We start from the raw sequence: 18,577 nt of genomic DNA, 5'->3' as shown, positions 1-18,577 counted from the left end.
AAATGAAAAGTAGCTCCTACTCACAGGAAGATTGACTTCTGGGATGGAGCCTAGAAAAATGGCTCTGGGTCGCAGCTCAATCACTTACTAGCTGTGACTCTGAGAAAGTCACTGATACTTCCGTGTCTCACTGTCTGACCTATAATACACAGGAAATAGTAGTTCATGTGAGGAGGAAGTAAGGTTGTGGGTGAAAATTCTTAAAAAGAACTCCCAAGGTGTTCACTGAATTCATTGTTGCCAACGGGACCTGGATCTCATCCGAGCTTCCTACAAGAGCAAGCTGGGGAGTCAGGAACAGGAAAGGGTACCATTCTGGCTGACATTTGGAGTGATAGGACACATAAAAAAGCCTCTCCTCGAGGAAAGTAGTCAGAATAAGACGGTTGGTATTTAAGCTCTCCCATTATCTAGCTCTCTGCCTTTTATTAAGTCCCTTAATCTCTCTGAGCTTTACTTTCCTCATGTATGCAATGGGATTCATGATGACACCTTACAGCATTACGGTGAATATGAAACAAGAAAACATATACGAACATGTTCTGTAAACTCTAACGAATGTTCCCTCCCTGGGTCTAGGCCCTCAGCTACACTGTCTTATTTATTTTCTTCATAGCTCAGAATGACTTGAAATGTCCTGTGTGTTTTTCTATTGTTTGTCTGATTCACCCCACTAGAATGTCAACTCCCCAAAGGCAGGAGCTCTGTCTTAACAGCTGTATCACTCATGCTTAGAGTGGTCTTTTTCTGAACATTTCTTACCTGATTGCTAGACAAGCACACTGGCAGTCAGCCCCAGAGAAAAAATTTTGAAGCACATGAAGTCTTCCCTCATTGACCCCTCTGCCCATCCATCTTAGCATCTGAAATGCACAACTGCCTCCTTCCTGTGACTGGGGAATCCTCTATGTATGAAGCAAGTCTCTCTCTCCCTAGAGAAGCTGCAAATGCCAGGTACCCATGTCCCAGCCTCCCTTGCAGCTAGGGTGCAGGAATCTGACTGGGCTCTGTCCCCAGGCTCACCTGCTGCACACTTCCCACTGAAAGCTTGTGACTTCCAGAAGAACTATACAATCCTCATCATGGCAAGACTCTGGTCAGGGAGCTGGCTCTGCTGATGGCCCTCATAGCAGCATCCGGGGTCCTGGGTTGGGAATGTTGACGGAGCAGGGTGCTATATCTGCACCCAAGGTGTGTCTTCACTGGGTCATATCTGTGGCATGATGTTGGCCCTTGTTCCTGATTGTATTCCCTCCAGGCATGGTTCCTTGGGCTATTCTGGATATCCTCTACATACAACTTTAATTAGTGCTTTTATGCTTCACTTATCCAGGACTGGTTTGTTGTTTGACTGATAGGATCCTCCAATTCCCCAAACAGCCCAGTATCTCCATCAGATTAAAAGTGACCCTGGTCCCCTAACAGACTCCAGCTAAACTGTCTTCCTAGCAATTACCTGCTCCTCCCAACAACCCTTTGCCTTTTCCCAGATGAAATTGCACGTTTCCTGGTGCTTTTTCCCTTAGGACCTTACTTTCTATAAGGGGTAATCTGATCAGTTAATTCAAGACGATGTGTTAATTTCTGATGCTAATTTAATATTACCCCAGCATTTCAGCAGATACTTTTAATGCCTCAGAGCAAAGGAGACAGGAATCACACAGTGGCCAGGGCCTGTGAGGGTTCTACTCTTTGTCTGCAGTCTCAAAGGTCCTACCTCCATTGAGACATCATGGACAGTCCAAAGATGGGTGCATTGTGGACCAATCACATGGCGACCCTGGTGCAGTTTATGGAATCAGTCTTTACTTCATGATTATCGACGTGCCTGCATATGCACAGATGCTTATGTGTGCGCATACACACACACACACACACACACACACACACACACACACACACGAACCCCTACCCAAATACTTCATTGGCTTCCCATTGCTTTTAGAATGAGGAGCAAAATCTTTAACATTCCCAGTAATGCCCTGTATCCTGAGCCCTAACCCAGTGACATAAATGATTATATCATTTGGCTCTCAGGTGGGGAGAGGGGCAGTTAAAATCCTGATCTGTAGCATTTGCTGATTTCAGTGGCATAAATACTTCCCAAACGTTACTTACAAGCTACCAAAATAATATCAACAAGGTTACAAAATTCCTGAATATTTAATAATGGCTCTTTCAAGCCAACAGGAGCGCCCAGCTCCAGAACACCACTGTTTTCCCAGTCACTTCTCAGTACACTCGTCATTCTAAACCCACTGGCTTTTCAACTTCCAACTTCCTCAATGGGTCAAATATTTCTATATTACTAGGGCTAGGCCTGATATATATGTCAGGCCAGATCTATAAGTTCAGAAAATAATTTTGCTTCCAATATATAACTAGCTGGTTCATACTATTTCATTCAGTTAAGCAAACACATACTGAGTTTTTAATATTTGCAAGACACAGTATTAGGCCTGGACCATGAGAAATAATAGATACTCCGTTCCTGTTTTCAAGGAACTGACGATTTCAATCTACCTGACAGATGAGACCTCCTGCGTTCTGAAAGATCTCTGAGAGAGAAGGCCTCACCACACTCTTGGCAACTGCCACACTCAATTCTCAGTTCGCTGAGTAATTTGTGTGGGAGCTTCTAATTCCTTGAGAATCAATGCATCTCCATTTCCTCTTATTCTGGGTGCCAGAAGCAAGAACATTTGGTCACCATTCTTCACATAATAAGCCTTCACTCCCTGAGAGTTATTGAGTTATACCTTTGTCTTCTCTTTCTAGATTAAATAATTCCAATCCCTTTAACCTTTTTCAGAGGTCCTATTTGCCAGCCTTCAGTTTAATCATTTTCACTGCACCCTCTGGAGTCTCTCCAAGTCTTCAGCATTAAAATTTGTTGCTTTTGCCATTGAGCTCACTCTTCTAAGCAACTTATTCTTTCACGTAAACCAAGACGAAAGGAAAACAGCCCCCAAATAAAAGGAAGAGAGTAGATAGAAGGACAGATTTCCTACGTAAGGGATTCATGTAGGACACTCACACGCTGAAAGCAAATAGCATGTACTGTCAGCACTATTAAGGAAAAAGGGCCAAGACCAGAAGAATTTCTAAATAGTGCCAACCATTTTGCTTGACAATTATCTAAATTACTTTTAAGCAGATAAGGCTATTAACAAGCTTGCTTTAGTTACACCTGAAGTTCTCAGACGGGTGCTTATAAAATCATTGTTAATGAGATCAGACAGGAGTTTTCGATTCTGCACAATACCTCTGGCTGCCAAGTAGACTGTCCAGAGGTTACTATGTAATTTACAGGCAGCGCCTTTGACTGGTCAATCCCGGCAAAGTGCAAAGGATCTTTCATTTCATTCTGTCAGTCAATAGAAATTAATATTTCCTGAGCTGAGAGTGCAGGCATTCTAAATGAGTTTTAAGAAAGGATGTACAGAGGCTGATCACATACATGCTGATCACTGTGTGGTACCAACATATGCCAAAAGGGGCAGATATGAAAAGCAGAGCTCTAGGAAAAACCCTCTTCAACATAAGCATGATGACTTAGAGATCTCTTTTTACCAAGATCCCTCCCTGCCTTTTTCTCTTATTGTTCCACTGAGATGAACCTGCCCCCTGTGAGCCAGTAGTGTGCCCCCCCCCCCCACACACACACAGAGAGAAAAAGACAGAGAAAAGGAGCGGGTGGGGGGGAGAGGGGGAGAAAGAGGGAGACAGAGGAGAGAGAGTGTGTGAAGATTCTACTGACACATTTCCAAATGCTTTCAAGAAGCTGGGAAAACTCTTTCTGGGTAACATTCTACCTGTTCTGTTTCAGGGACTTCTTTGTTTTGGAGCCAGTGTTTAGAAAAAATAAATTATTTTCCCATCTGGAAAAGTTAAAAGTATACAACTAGGGTGAAAACAGTTGGTTGGATATGGAGAACTGGAAAGAGAGAGACTATTGCTTTCTCTGGGCTAGTTCTGGGAAAACTGTAGTTAGCGTTCATCTAGTTCAATTTCTGAAGTTAGTATGGCTGTGGTCAGACCCTGTCTGGCTGAGACCCAGCAGGGCTGAGAGAGGTCTGTCAACAGCAGCCATGGGAGAAGCAGCTACATTCTGAAAAAGATTCCTTGCCAAGTTCTCTAATAACAGGACACATTCATGATTTGGTGTGGAATTTTCTCAGGGAGGTGTAGACTCAAAGACAGTTCAGCCTATCAAACAATGACTTAAACGCTAAGACTTATGGAATTGATATAGTGATCCTTAAATAATCGGCAATTAAGATGGCCAAGAGCTTATAACCACAGCATCTTAAGGAGAAGCACCTCCTGGGCAAAAGAAGACAGTTCGCTAAGCTGTTTAATTTATCCGTGTGGACCCATTATATCCCTCCTATTCCTGCTGGCTCTTCATGCCCAGGCACACGCCCCAGGTGTCTGTCCACCTGAGTGAAGGAAAGGCATAGGTACGCAAACGCAGTCAGTAAATAAATGCACAGTTGAGCTCCGGGAGCTCTGAAACAATGGTGATTAAAGCTGCAGCATATTGAATAGTTGTGTGTTGAGAAATCAACATTGTAATGTAATAATTACCATTTTTAGAAAGGCAAGATTCCAATTATGAAGTGAACTACAAATCACCTCGATTTCATTTATTTCATGGTAAAGATAGTCTCGTAAATTGTTACCAAGTGGTAAGCAAATGAAAGTAGGGCACTGATATCAATGTATGTTGCCATGTTACTTTGTAGTGGTAATGGCAAGTGGCCAATAATGTTGGATGAATAAATCACCAGTAGACACAACTCAATGCTCCCTCTCTTTATCTAAATACGTATCTCAGAGACTTACACCAAGTCGTTTCTAAGAAACAGCAATTTGCATCACTCCGCTATAATCCACTGCACCTTGGGAAGCAATCTTTATCCCATTTAAATTTGAGAAATAATATCACCAATACCGAACATGCGCATTTCTACATTGGGATGGTTAAAAGAAAACAAAAACCAAAGGGGGGGAAAGAAAAACAGAGAAAATAAAAGGAAAGTAAGGAAAAGGGGAGAAAGACAAGAAGTAAAAAACAGATCGGTGAATTTTAAAAAACATCTATCTTTAACGAACAAGTGACATTTTCAGTAAAGTTTTTCTGAATCTGAAAAAGTAAAATAAAATTCCTGCTGACTTTCAGAAGCCAAACCTTTGGGTCATTCTTTAAAAAAATAGATAACCAGCAGATTAAAGGAACTCCATTTACAAAAATCAAATGAACCTCTCACAAAGCTTGTTTGGGACATGAATAAATCATCTGGTCATGAATTATTCATTGTTATCAAGAAACAAGCCGGGATTCCAGGAACTGGGCTGAGGGAAGCGCTAAAACCAGGGAGTGAGTGAGTTCATTGCCTCAAACCCACCATGGGAAGGGAGAGGACAGGCCACAGGGTACTGACAAGTGATGCTGACCGTGCTAGATGGTTTCAGGGACACTCTGGCAGCATTTACACCCCAGAGCATAAAGCAAATAGAGTTTAATCCTTACCTTACTTTAGAAAATTGCACGTACTTAGTAACAGACCATAAGACATTTTGAGCATTGGATCTTTTTTCTTTTGAATGTGCGACATACATGGGGAATATGAGCTGTATGCAAAAGACAGTAGGAGTTAAAAGTTTGCGTTTAAGGGAGATGACTAGAAAATTCCTTAAAGATACACTGTTAAGAGTAGTCTGGGGCTTCCCTGGTGGCGCAGTGGTTGAGAGTCTACCTGCTAATGCAGGGAACACGGGTTCGAGCCCTGGTCTGAGAGGATCCCACATGGCGCGGAGCAACTGGGCCCGTGAGCCACAACTACGGAGCCCGTGCGTCTGGAGCCTGTGCTCCGCAGCAAGAGAGGCCACCATAGTGAGAGGCCCGCACACCGCGATGAAGAGTGGACCCCGCTTGCCGCAACTAGAGAAAGCCCTCACACAGAAACGAAGACACAACACAGCAAAAATAAATTAATTAATTAATTAATAAACTCCTACCCCCAACATCTTCTTTAAAAAAAAAAAAGAGTAGTCTGACCTACTCGTTCATGGCTTTGGGGGTTATATTCTTTTTATTGGGGTCGGGAAGAAGGAAAGGGAGACTCTCACACTTAATCAACTAATCAGCGTATGTATGTGTTCCAGGTCCAAACTGCTTTGCAGGAACTACGATCATTCCGGCTGGCATTGAAGTGAAAGTGGATGAATGTAACATCTGTCACTGTCACAACGGGGACTGGTGGAAGCCTGCTCAGTGTTCAAAACGCGAATGCCAAGGCAAGCAGACTGTGTAGAACAGATTCCCACCCGATGACGAGCTCTTAGGAGAGAATGCTATGCCTTCTACACTGCACATGTTTAAAACAAGAGAAAACAAACAAACTCCTGCCAGCTACAACAGGGTCACCAGCAAAACCTTTTAGAGTTGACAAAAGTGAACATTTTACTAAGAGGAAATTTCTCTTTCTTTCTTGCTATATAAAATATATATAGCATATAGCTATCAAAACTGCTTTTGTAATTATCCATGCTTGATGGTGACTTGACAACTGGATTTCTGGAACAAAAAGAAAGAAATAGCCTTGTACAGGTTTCTCCTCTGGTGACACCTCTGGCCTGCCAGCTCACCATCTACTGACTTTCTCCATTTTTACTCTTCTGTAAACCTGGCATTTTTCTCTTGGAGTGATTTATTTTTTCCTCTTTAGAGTCTAAGGGGCCAGATTTGACTGCACAGTAAGGTTTTGAGTTGTGTCAAATAAGCTTCAGTAAAGCAGTGTCAGGAGTGAGGACCCTCCTGATTAGGAATATGCAAAAGCACCCAAGCGATCACTCCCCTCGAGTGAATCTTGCCCTGCAGTGTCAGAAGAGAGAGGTGCACATAGCTGGACCCACTGCTGGGCTGGGTGCGGAACTGGAGCTCAGTGCAGTATGCGGGGACTCACAATTTGATTCTTACAAACCACACATTTCATTCACAAAATTTTGAAACTGCCGATCAAAAACTAATATGTGAAGAATACCACGAGCATCACTAAAGAATCCAAAGGGAGACAGGTATTCAAAATTGCAGCATCAATCACCAGACTCTCTCACGATGCTGAATTTAAGTTCGGCTTATAATGAAACACACTACACCCACTCTGTCCCCTGGCACGACAAATACCAGAACCAGGGTGAGCAGCCCCACTGTGAATCTGAATCCTTCTGAACACTTCTGGCTTTTGAGTTCAGATTTGGCTGAAAGCCAGTCATACACACAGGCAGTTTTTCTGGTTCGGGACTGTGTTTGCCATGTTACAGTAACGACCGCTCAGCCCTCTGTCTAAAACATAAGATTCAGGACACTCTTTCCACCTCAAGTGCTGATTTAAAGATTAGGGTAGAGTGAGTCTTGCACAATACAATTCCATTTGTTGAACAGTTTTTAAAATGTATATATTAGACACTGAACAATTAAAATGAACCTTTGAAGAGTCTCAAGGTTGCCCTGGTAATGCTGCTAGTATAGGAACAGAAAAAATAAAATACACAGGGTATCCGATGCCACCTCTATTCAAGTGCAAATTTAACAATTCTGAAACCACATGGCATAGCTAGTCACTTATTCCACTCTCCTGTCTTGAAAACCCTGGCACAGATCTGGTAGGGTCCTTGAGGAACCTTGAAGGTTGTCTTCATTACCAATGTTCTTTCCTTTTCTGCTCCCACTCTCACCTGGGCTTGGCCATAGCTCCAGGGGAGCTGCCGCATTCCTGTACAAGGTCTCTCAACCTCAGCGCTATTGACATTTGGGGCCAGACAATTAATTGTCATTGGGAGCTGTCCTGTGCATTTTCAGGATGTTTAGAAGCATCCTTGGCTTCTATCCACTAAATGCCAAGAGCAGTACCCTAACTGTAATAACAGAATGTCTCTGGACATTGCCAAATGTCCCCAGGCTGTGTGGAAGGGGGCAGAATTTCACCTGGTTGGGAACCATTGGTCTAGAATAATCAGTACAGAGTGGTTTTCTACCAGGGGGGAAGTACCAGGCAAGGTCTGGCTGAGGCTGTGGCTTTGGCGAGCCTCTGAGCCCTTGCAGACAGGCACGACCAGCAGCCTCGAGGGGACGGGTCAGTCTCCTCCAAAGGGAGTGACGCTTCATCACCACAGGTCCACCCTCAGGACACACATCTCTTTAGTCTCATCAACTGGGTTTTCCTTTAAAATCGTCAAGCCTCTCCTCCCTGGAAGCTCCTCCTGTCATCAAGAAAGAGCTGTCATTTCCAAAATTAATGTGTTGACGAGTTGGACCTGACACTTCTCACACACACTGTGCTCGTGTTCTGATACCAACAGTCAGGCTGGCGCCATCCGAGGGAGAACATCGAGCCGCCTTCCCTTAGAACACCAATTCGCAGCAAGGGTGGTGCTTTTCAGTTGCCACCCTGGATACATCCTAAAGACAGTCATGAATCATTCATGAACCGTTCTGCATGATTTATTCCTGCACTTCAAAGCAAAGGCACTCCACACTTCAGCTTGTTTCTAGACAGAGATGTATCATAGAGCTTCTTTGCCCTGAGGTTGCCTACTGCCAGCCTCAAAAATCTTCACTCTTGGAAAGAAATAATAATAATAAATGACAGGAATAAGGTTTGAAATCCAGAAAACATCATTAATAGGGCCATGTTTCATAGTACCCTATCTATTATTAAGGAGTTACTATGTCCTTTGTAGAAAACAGAAGGCGAGAGCCACTGGGAAGCCAGGGTACAGAAATTTTGCATCAAAGGCTGGGCACAGTGAGAGTCACAACAAGAATTTTCGAGAATGAAGTACACTACCCATCAAGAAACTCTCTTCAGAGTTTGCAGAATGAAGGCTGCCCAGCGGCCTCTGTTACCAGCCAGAGAGAGGGATTATTTTATTGTTGTCCTTGGATTTTTTTTTTTTTTTCCCTCTCAGAGTCTCACTACAAGCTGTTTCCTTTAAGACTTTGTAGCACTGACATTTTTCCCCCTTTAGGGAGAGATGAACCTATACTGTGACAGAATTTCTCATAAACTGATAAACACTTTACAACTTCCTTCTACCCAGGTCATTGAGAAATCCTTTCCAAACTCTGAACAACACAGTTCTGGTTTCATCTGTTGTTGTTGTTGTTGTTGTTTTTCTTTTGAAAGCTTTGTCTGCAGCTACCCCATCACCACTACCCTCCTACATCTCCTCCGCCTTTGGTTCTTGGCTTTAACTACAGCTCTGTTTAAATAAAGGATCGACATCCTGATTGACAGCTGATGCCTGTTAAAAAATGATTCAGTTTCTAAAATCTTTGAAAAATGGTGTGCCTGAAAACTAGTGAGAGAAAAAAAAAAAACACTAAACACTCAACTGTAAAAAGGGGATTCTAGCTACAATATTTGATGTGTAAAAGAATATATTATTAAAAAACTATTTTGTTAAATATAAAGTGTGTTAACCAGCAAACACGGTTTGTGGTATATTTTCCTTCCTGAATTTCTCCCTTCTCCCTACTCTTCATTTAATGACTAATTCTAAGTGACTTCTATCATCTGAAAATACGTGTGTTGTTAGAGCTATGTTCAATTAGAATTAGGCATCAGCTTTAGCGTTTGTCTGAGTACATTTTCATTTTTCCTAAGAGAAGGCAAGGCTGATTTAGGGATCAGAGAGGAACTCAAACCAGCCGTGAGAGGGTTAGGGATAGGAAAAATATTTCCCTGACCCAGATCCATGCACACTACTAACGATAATCTGTAATTTTTGAGGGCTTACTCTGTGGCAGGCCCTGTGCTGTGCACTGAACCTTTTCTATTCACGCCACACAGCACAGCTACGAGGCAGGGACTCTTATTATCTCTGCTTTGCTGTCGAGGAAACCAGAATACGAAGAGGTTAAGTGCTTTGCCCAAGGTCACAGGATCTTAATGGGCAAAGCAGAAATTTTTTACTGTAGAAGTTTTCAATCATACAAAAATTGAGAAGATTGTATAAGGAACCTCCATTTACCCATTGCCAAGATGCAACAGTTCTCAAGGTTCTGCATAATACTTCATCTGTTGTTTTCCCTTGAATATTTTAAAGCAAATATCAGGCATATCATTTCATCCCTACATCATCAAAGAGAGTAATCATCTCTTTGAAAAAAGGGCTGCAACTAACATACCATTGTAAAGCAATTATACTCCAATAAAGATGTTAAAATGAAAAAAAAATAATAAATAAATATTATTTCTAAAAAAAAAGAAAAAAGGGATAGTTTTTACCAAACCTAACAAAATTAATAATTTCTTAATATCATCAATATCCAGTTTATATTCAAATTTCTTAGATTTTTCTAAACTACAGGGGAGGAGGGGTGTTTGCATGATCCAAAGCAAACCATCTGTAACACTGCATTTGGTCGTTATGCCTCCTAAGTCCACAGTAGGGATGTGAACCCCGCCAACAGACAGCTGTGAACTCTGACAGACTCCTGGGTCTGTTGTTGTTACCAGAAGGTTGTGTTGGGGAAAATCACTCTTTTAAAGTCCATGTTAAACTCCTCCCTAGACTCTAAGCAGGGCAAGCAGTAGGCAAGAGGCTTTCTACTAATAGCGACAACAAAGCCCTTGACCGAGAACCATTTCCAATGACCAGCACCCAGAGGACGCCGCCTTTTATACGTGTGTAAGCTTTCCTTATGGAGTAAGTGCAAACTGTTATTCTCCTTCTCCTTGAGACAAACATACTGCCTAACAGAGTAAAGCTGAACAATACTTTATAAATTGTCATCATCTACTGCATCGTTGGAGGAAGAAAGAAAAAAGCCAACCACTAAGAAAACATCAGCTTGGCATCCCCCGTACACGGATACACGCCCCCGGCTCCACCAACATTTTCTTAAAACAAGATTAGACTATCGTGCTTTTCAGTTTCCCATCCATCCAACTCTCTTTCCCTATGCCCCTTGCCAAGGATTGTTTACAGTTCATTTCTGATTCAACTTTCATGGAAGGGCACTTCAAAGCATAGGAGAGAAAGCTATGAACTGAGACAGTCCTGGGTTTGTTGTTATTTCAGGGTTTATGTTGGTAATACTACTCTTTTAAAGAAAGGTACCTTCATGGTTTTGAAGGACAAATGCTACCTCTGAGTTGGCAACCTTACCTATACTTTCTTACCCTGTTTACAAGGGATTTATACCTCCAACTGGGGGGATAGTCTTATCAGTGAGCCTCAAACTATACTGTCTGGTATGAACACCTGATTCGCCCTGATCAACCTTATAGACCCAGAAGGCATATTGTTCTTTTGATGAGCTAGTGCCTTAGTGCCTCTCACAGAATAAGAGTTAAATACATTGAGTTAAAGGAACTTCTTGAATTTTAAGGATTCAAAATTTGTTTCATATGCCAAACATTTTCAGTTGTGGTAATGACTTAACGGTCTTCTCTTTAAATTTGAAGACCTTGAACTCATGGTTCTTTGAAGCCCAAACTCCAATGTAATTTATCCCAGTGCTTACCTTACTCCCTGGCTTTGAGTAGGGGCCCTTTTTAAAAAGCTGTACTTTTCAAATTAATTTTCAGTTTTAAAGCCTTTCAAATGCATAGTTATGTGAGGTGGGGGAGGAATTCGGATATAAAGTTCAGCTCTTCAGCTACCACGTCTTGAGCCCCTTCTGTGCATCAGATTCTATATTGGCTACTTTACAAGAGAAAATGACTTACATTCATCAGCTCAACCATTCTGATAACTATCATGAAATCATGAACTAGCATTCCCATTTTGCAGACTGGAACAGTGAGATTCAGAGAAGTTCAGTCATTTTCACAGGCTCGCCCAATTTTATGTCAGGGCTCTAAGTATTAAACCGAACGTTACCCATAAAACAGCTTAGAATAGAGCCTGGCACATAAGACGAGTCTATTATGTGTTCGCTATCATTATGAGGTTATGGTATGATAAGAGATATCTCATGGATAAGGTAACCCTAGGTTTGGATCATGAAGCTTGAGTAAAAGACGGGCAGGAATTTGGGGTTTGCTATTGGCATATTTAAAAATAAATAATATCTTTGGAGTGTGACAAGCAGTCAGGTGTGATTTGAGGGTGAAGTTGAAGATGGTGGGACATGGTGAAAGATGTGTCCAAGAAGGAAACCTAGTTGTCAGGTGATGGAAAATCATGCTCAGAAAACTGGACTTGGTTTTTCTTGATACTGTGGATTAATTAACATCAAAAAGAGGGTGACATGGCCACGTGTAAGTCTTAGGATAACAATTCTGACAGCAGAGTGAAGGACGGGATGGGGTCTAGTGAGAGAGAGGTGGGGACACTAAGGAGAAGCAATTACAAGAGTCCAGGAAGGAATAATGAGGATCTGATCTGGTAGTGTTGACACTCGAACAGACTGGTTGGGACAACAAGACTTCATGGAGGAACAAATGGGATTCAAGAATTAAAGTAGTCCCCATTTCTAGTTCAGGTGATTAGAAGGATATCGATGCTAATAACCACTACCAGAAGCATGGAGCTCATGCTTTCTTTGGGGGTGGCACATACCCCACTTTAGACTTTATGCTGAAGCTGCTGACAATACCAAGGTATTTAGGATTAACCTCAGATACGCTTGTCTACAGGGCAGCCCACTCTGTTTCTATTTGCCAATGCCTTTTTCATCCTGGTTTGAATAATTGCAATTTGAAGGGCCACAGTCCTCCACTGGTCATACATGTTTTCATAGTATTCTTAAAATGCAAGTCAAAGGTTGGCATCAAAAGAACAGAATTCTTTACTAATTTGTGGTAAATATTAATCTCACACCATGGTGAAATAATTTCTTTTGCATCGTATGATACAAACTGCTTATAAATTTCCAACAGCTCTCTCTGTTCATGCCCCTTCAGAATATAAATGTCAGTTTTATTTTTACATTATCATTCACCAGCGTTTTGGAAATTCAAAAAGAAAGAATTTTTTCAACCATCCACTGTGGCCTTCTCTTTTTTTTTCTTTCAGAACATACAGGACTAGGTGACAAGTTAGGTCCTGGGAGAGCCTTTTGATCTGAGATTTCCAAGGATATCCACCCTGTTCCCATTCCATTTTTCTTGGCCTTTGTTTGTTTTTTGATTTCATTCACTTTTTAATTAATCACAACATTGGGTCAGCTAGACCCATTAACTGCATTTCATTTAGACCTTTCAGAGATGCAGTTGCAGATGCAATTTAATTTGTTGACCCATGATCAATAGCAATTAATAACATCTCTTTAATCTCGTTGAAAGGTCTGTCTCTGGCTCCCAGTAGCCACCATCTCAAGGGAAAGGTAGGCACACTCACAGGTTATTTAGCTTCTAGGCAATAGCTGCCCTCACCCACCTACTTTTCTCATGACTTTCTAGGGCCCTTTCAATGATCACAGAAAAGTTTATCCAGACTCTCTTATCTGACTCCTCCACTGCAAATTCATTATGCAAACAAACTCTGAGAAAAAGACTCTAAAGTCATTTTTTAATTCAGAAAAATAGATTTGACTTTTTCAAGTGCATTATGTTAATAAAGTAAATGCTCAAGTTTCCTGGCTCTTCTCCATGTTGCCTTGTGTAACCCAATCACTGCATCCAGACTTTTCCCCTTTGATTTGTCATATTCAATAAAGTTTATTCAATTATTCAATAAATAATGTTCCAGCTAGGAAACTAGGCACTGGGGGTTAAACTAAATGAGGCAGGGCTTCCCTGGTGGTGCAGTGGTTAAGAATATGCCTGCCAATGCAGGGGACACGGGTTCGAGCCCTGGTCCGGGAAGATCCCACATGCCGCGGGGCAACTAAGCTCAGGCGCCACAACTACTGAGCCTGCGCTCTAGAGCCCGTGAGCCACAACCACTGAAGCCTGTGCTCCTAGAGCCCACGCCCCACAACAAGAGAAGCCACCGCAATGAGAAGCCCACGCACCACAACGAAGAGCAGCCCCCGCTCGCCGCAACTAGAGAAAGCCCGCGCGCAGCAACGAAGACCCAATGCAGCCAAAAATAAATAAATAAGTAAATAATTAATTTAAAAAAAAACTAAATGAGGCATTTTTTTTCCTGCTCGCAAGGAGCTTACAGTCTGGTGGGGCAAATTAGCTAGGCAAGTCCACGATGACAGAGAGGGGCGTGCTGTGCTCCAAGTATGAACAGGTATACTGGGAATATTTGCACAAGACGAGGCATCATCCCAGGCCTGCGGGAAGGCTTCCTGGGAGATGGATTGTGCAATAAGTTTTAAAAGAGGAAAAGACTAAAGAATGAGGAAGTATCCAATGCCCTTGTGTAGTACTGATATATAAGGTGAACTTTCCACTGGTACAGCTCAGACCATGTAACTGCCCCCCCGTTGCTAATAATGAAATCCATCCAAATCAGTAAATATGTGCCTGTCACTAAACCAAGGACTTTGAGCAAATAAACGTCACCTTCCTACTGTGAAGGAATCACTTACTTATCTTGGTGCCATCTGTCCTTTGCTCTATAGTCAGCTTACTGACCAGTGGAATTCATTGCCCTTTACCCAACTGGGGTACCAGCTACACTGCCTTTTATCAAAACTTGTCCTTGCATCTCAGTAGGAATTTGAGGAATGCCATTCTTCCATCGTATTTACATTTTTGGCTTCATCTATTGACTTGTCCTACCTGGTACCAGGCTCAGCTGTGGAACAGAAGACTGCGGCTCCTATTAAAGCATCAGAAAGCAAGCAGGAGACATACTGGTGAGCAAGGAGCCCTTCCCAAATGTTCAGAAATGACAATCTAAGGATGACCGCGTACTCTATAAGCTCATAAGACTAGCCTTGAAACCAACTGTCAATAAGTTTTCTGGGTTAAAATTTTACAAAGAGATAATTAAAAAGATGCTAGGCAACATCTTATAGAGAAGATTTGCGGCTACTAGATATATAAATATAAGGCATAGGAGTTCTAAACTGCAAGTAGAAAACGTCTAAGGTGCATATGTGTATTTGTATCCACGTGTTAATAGAAGAGTACTGTATATCGATAGAAATGTAAAAAGCTATAGACATTACAGTGGACTGATGGCTGTGTCATTAAGATCACATACTTGCTATGTCCCCATAAAGCTAGAACATTCTCCCACTTTTGTGCCCAACAATTGCAGGCTTGTTTAGCCTACAGTAATTCTTATCCCACCTCTGCCTTGCTGTGAAGCATTTCATTAGTTCTGCTTGTTCATAGATTTAATTTTCCATCCCTAATCATTTGTGTCTCATGTGGTACATTGATTTCAGAGGGAGGTTGAACACGAGCAAAGGAGAGTTGCAGAGGGGAATGAAAATCAAGTTGCGTGGAACCTAAAATCATTGCAGTGACAATGAGATATACATATAAAAAAGAAAAGTTTCTTATTAAATGTGTAAAATATTAACATAAACATATAGTTGGGTTTTTGTTTAATTGCTTTTTTGGGTTTTTTGTTTGTTTGTTTTTGTTTTGCAACTAGGCAGTCATTTTTTCTGCTCAAGAGGACATATCTTCCATTTATCTGCTCTGTTTACTATCTCTTGTGGTCCTGCAAGGCATTACTGCTATAAGATGAACAGAGAAGGACTCCCCTGAGTATCCAGATATGCAGGGGTACCTGCGTGCGGTCAGAAGAGAATGTTCTCCAAGCTGCTTCACTTGTTTACATAAAGCACGCTCCTATCCTGTTGGCTGGGCTGGATGCCACTTTGGGTTCTCCAGAGAACTCAGCAATGATCCAGGAGGTTCTCACCACTCAGTTGCCCGTTTCTCAGCCTGACAAGTATTCTGACCTCAGGAATGTTGACTTTAATTGCCTGAGTTTGCTTGAGATACCCATTTGTATCTTCCAGCTCATGAGTGACTGAACAGCTCTATGCAGGCCACTTTGGATATAAACAGTAGAGGGAGAGGCCCCAGCATCAGTCATGAATGAGAGCAGAGACAGCAGTGTTTCATTCCCCACTCCCTTTCTTCCAGCATGTGCTTTTTATCAGCAGCCAGACCACTGGCTACCCAGCCTCCAGAGTCAGCAGCCTATAATAGCTTTATTAAGAGATTCTGACTGGGTCTTTTTTTAAAAAACAAAACAAAACAAAACAAACCTTTAGCTATCCTCCAATGAGCAGGGATGGCTAGGGTCACAGTAGCAAAGTTGTGAAATGATTCATCCAAAAAGCATAAAGTAACTTTAAAAAAAAGGGGAAATGCACAGAATTATATTCCATAACACCAATGTGGCGTGCAATGATACATTCCTTCTTTGCACTTGTGGAAGTAAAACCAGAATGTACATCTGTAATCACATATTCCATCCCACTGATTTGCTCTTACAGATAATGGAAGGTCAGTCATCCAACTCACATGCCTATTGAAATGATGTCAACTCAGAAAAATATTCTTTGTTTACCATAAAATCTATATTTCAGGGCTTCCCTGGTGGCGCAGTGGTTGAGAGTTCGCCTGCCGATGCAGGGGACACGGGTTCGTGCCCCGGTCCGGGAGGATCCCACATGCCGTGGAGCGGCTGGGCCCGTGAGCCATGGCTGCTGAGCCTGCACGTCCGGAGCCTGTGCTCCACGACGGGAGAGGCCACAACAGTGAGGCCCGCGTACCGCAAAAAAAAAAAAGAAAAAAAAAAATCTATATTTCAGGACATATAAATCCACTGTATATAGACTGGGTATGTAGCAACCATACAGTCTTCTTTAGCTGCCTTCTGGAGAAATACAAGGGCGTGTTGGAAACGCATCACGCATGTGGTAAAATACAACCTAGAAACATGTTCTTTCACCCTCAGCTCTGACACACAATGAGATACAGATTTTTTAAACTGTTTGCTTCGTTTGAGCAATCGCATCTTTAGCATCATCGGACTTGGGGTTGAACTAAATAATCTAGTCCAAAATCATTTTCTTTGAGAACTGATTTATGGCTACTGAGCTGAACCAAAGAAACTGGATCTTTGTAAAGGCCCACTTAATGGCTCTGTAGATATTGCCAGAACTACGTTTGCAAGGCCAAACGCTTTCTTCCTTTGTATAAATGATTCATTGTAAGTGAACATCTTTTAAGCTTCTCCCTGACGTCCACTATACATACATACAAGCACACATATGATACTTATGACACGGGATAGACAGGGTGTATCACTAACACCCCAGAAGTCCCCGTGTGCCCCCTTCCAATCAACGCCCTCACCACCGCCAAGGATAACCCCCACCAAGGATGGTGAATCTCCAAACAGCACAACTCGCTTTGGCCTGTTTTGAAACTCAATAGAATCAGACAATATGTATTTTTGGAACCTGGCTACTTTCATTCCACATCTTGTTTGTGAAATCCATCCATATTATTACATTCCTTTATTTTCTTTATGAAAAGGAGATTTGATTTCATTGCCAGAGCTACTTCCCTTGATTTACTAGGAGAAATGTAATCATTAATATTAAAAAAAAACTAAAATCTCACCCAGAGATCAGAGATGGGGGAAAAAACTCTTATATACTTACTTTTTGCTTCTTTTTCTATGGACTTAATAATATGCATTAATTTACGAATGTACTGGACTCCTACATAGGGAGCCGCTTCAAAGCAGAAATAAATGTTAAAAAGCACCAGCAGTCAAGGTCAGTTTCTATTTTTAAAGATGAGGGCTTGTCCTTCATTGTAGTATTTCATCACTTCTAACCGAATTTGTCATTTATCACCACCTCCCTTCATTCATCAGTAAAGTCTTACACTGGCTTAGAAAGTGAGCTCAGAAAGGTTAGCTCTGAAATAGAGAAGGAAGAAGCAGCATGACATCCAAGCTGGGGTCACTGGAGACTAGAGAGAGTGTCAAATATCTCCCAAGGGGGACAACTCATCCTAGCAGGAACTGTGTGTTCTGTAATCTTGGCCTGGCACACCTGGACCCACCCTACCCCCACTCCTTCTCTTTTCCAGCCCTCAGTTCTCAGTGTAAAGGGCACTAGCCTCTCACCCTGATTGGATCAGGTCCCCAGGATGTTCTTCCCTAGCCCTCTGGACTTCTCTTTTTGGAATATTTATGACCCCATAAGTAACATTTTTTAGCTGTCTATTCCACCAGACTATAAGTTGATGAGGCATCTAGCAGTGTCCTGGCACATAGCAGATATTCATCTAGTATTTTTTGAATGGGTGAATTAACAAAGGGACAAAATTAAATGTTTCAGAAGTTCTCAAGATATAAAATCCATTTTATCCCTAAACTTTATGATTTGTTTCCTTCTTCTTGGTGTTCTCATGTCAGGAGAAATATGTAAGTCTCTCTATAAACAAACAAACCAGAAACTCTTGAGTGTCAAATAAATCTACTTCTTTCTAAACACAAAATGTTTCCTCATTTCCAGGAATGTGTGCATTATAGGTTCCTTAAATTAGAGGTCCAGCTGCTCAGCATTTTGGTGCCAAAACCCACCAAATGAATGGAAAATCAGGAGAGTGGACACATTTGCTTAAAAACCATCTCAGACAAGTGGATCCATGGACAGTATTAAATGACATCTTTA

General features: G+C 41.9%; 1 protein-coding gene across 1 annotated transcript in view; it reads left to right on the top strand.

Moving 5' to 3' along the window:
• The window catches only part of VWC2L (von Willebrand factor C domain containing 2 like), a 149,264-nt gene extending 142,944 nt beyond the window's left edge, over positions 1–6,320 (top strand). Inside the window, exon 3 of the mRNA XM_019938882.3 lies at positions 6,172–6,320. Within this exon, the coding sequence (XP_019794441.1) occupies positions 6,172–6,320 (149 nt within the window). The remainder of the gene's footprint in view (positions 1–6,171) is intronic.
• The last annotated feature ends 12,257 nt before the right edge of the window (positions 6,321–18,577 follow it).

This window comes from Tursiops truncatus, chromosome 7, assembly GCF_011762595.2.
Source record: "Tursiops truncatus isolate mTurTru1 chromosome 7, mTurTru1.mat.Y, whole genome shotgun sequence".
Lineage (NCBI taxonomy): Eukaryota > Metazoa > Chordata > Mammalia > Artiodactyla > Delphinidae > Tursiops > Tursiops truncatus.
The sequence above is the reverse complement of the archived record's forward strand: the minus strand, read 5'-3'. Positions and strand labels throughout refer to the sequence as shown.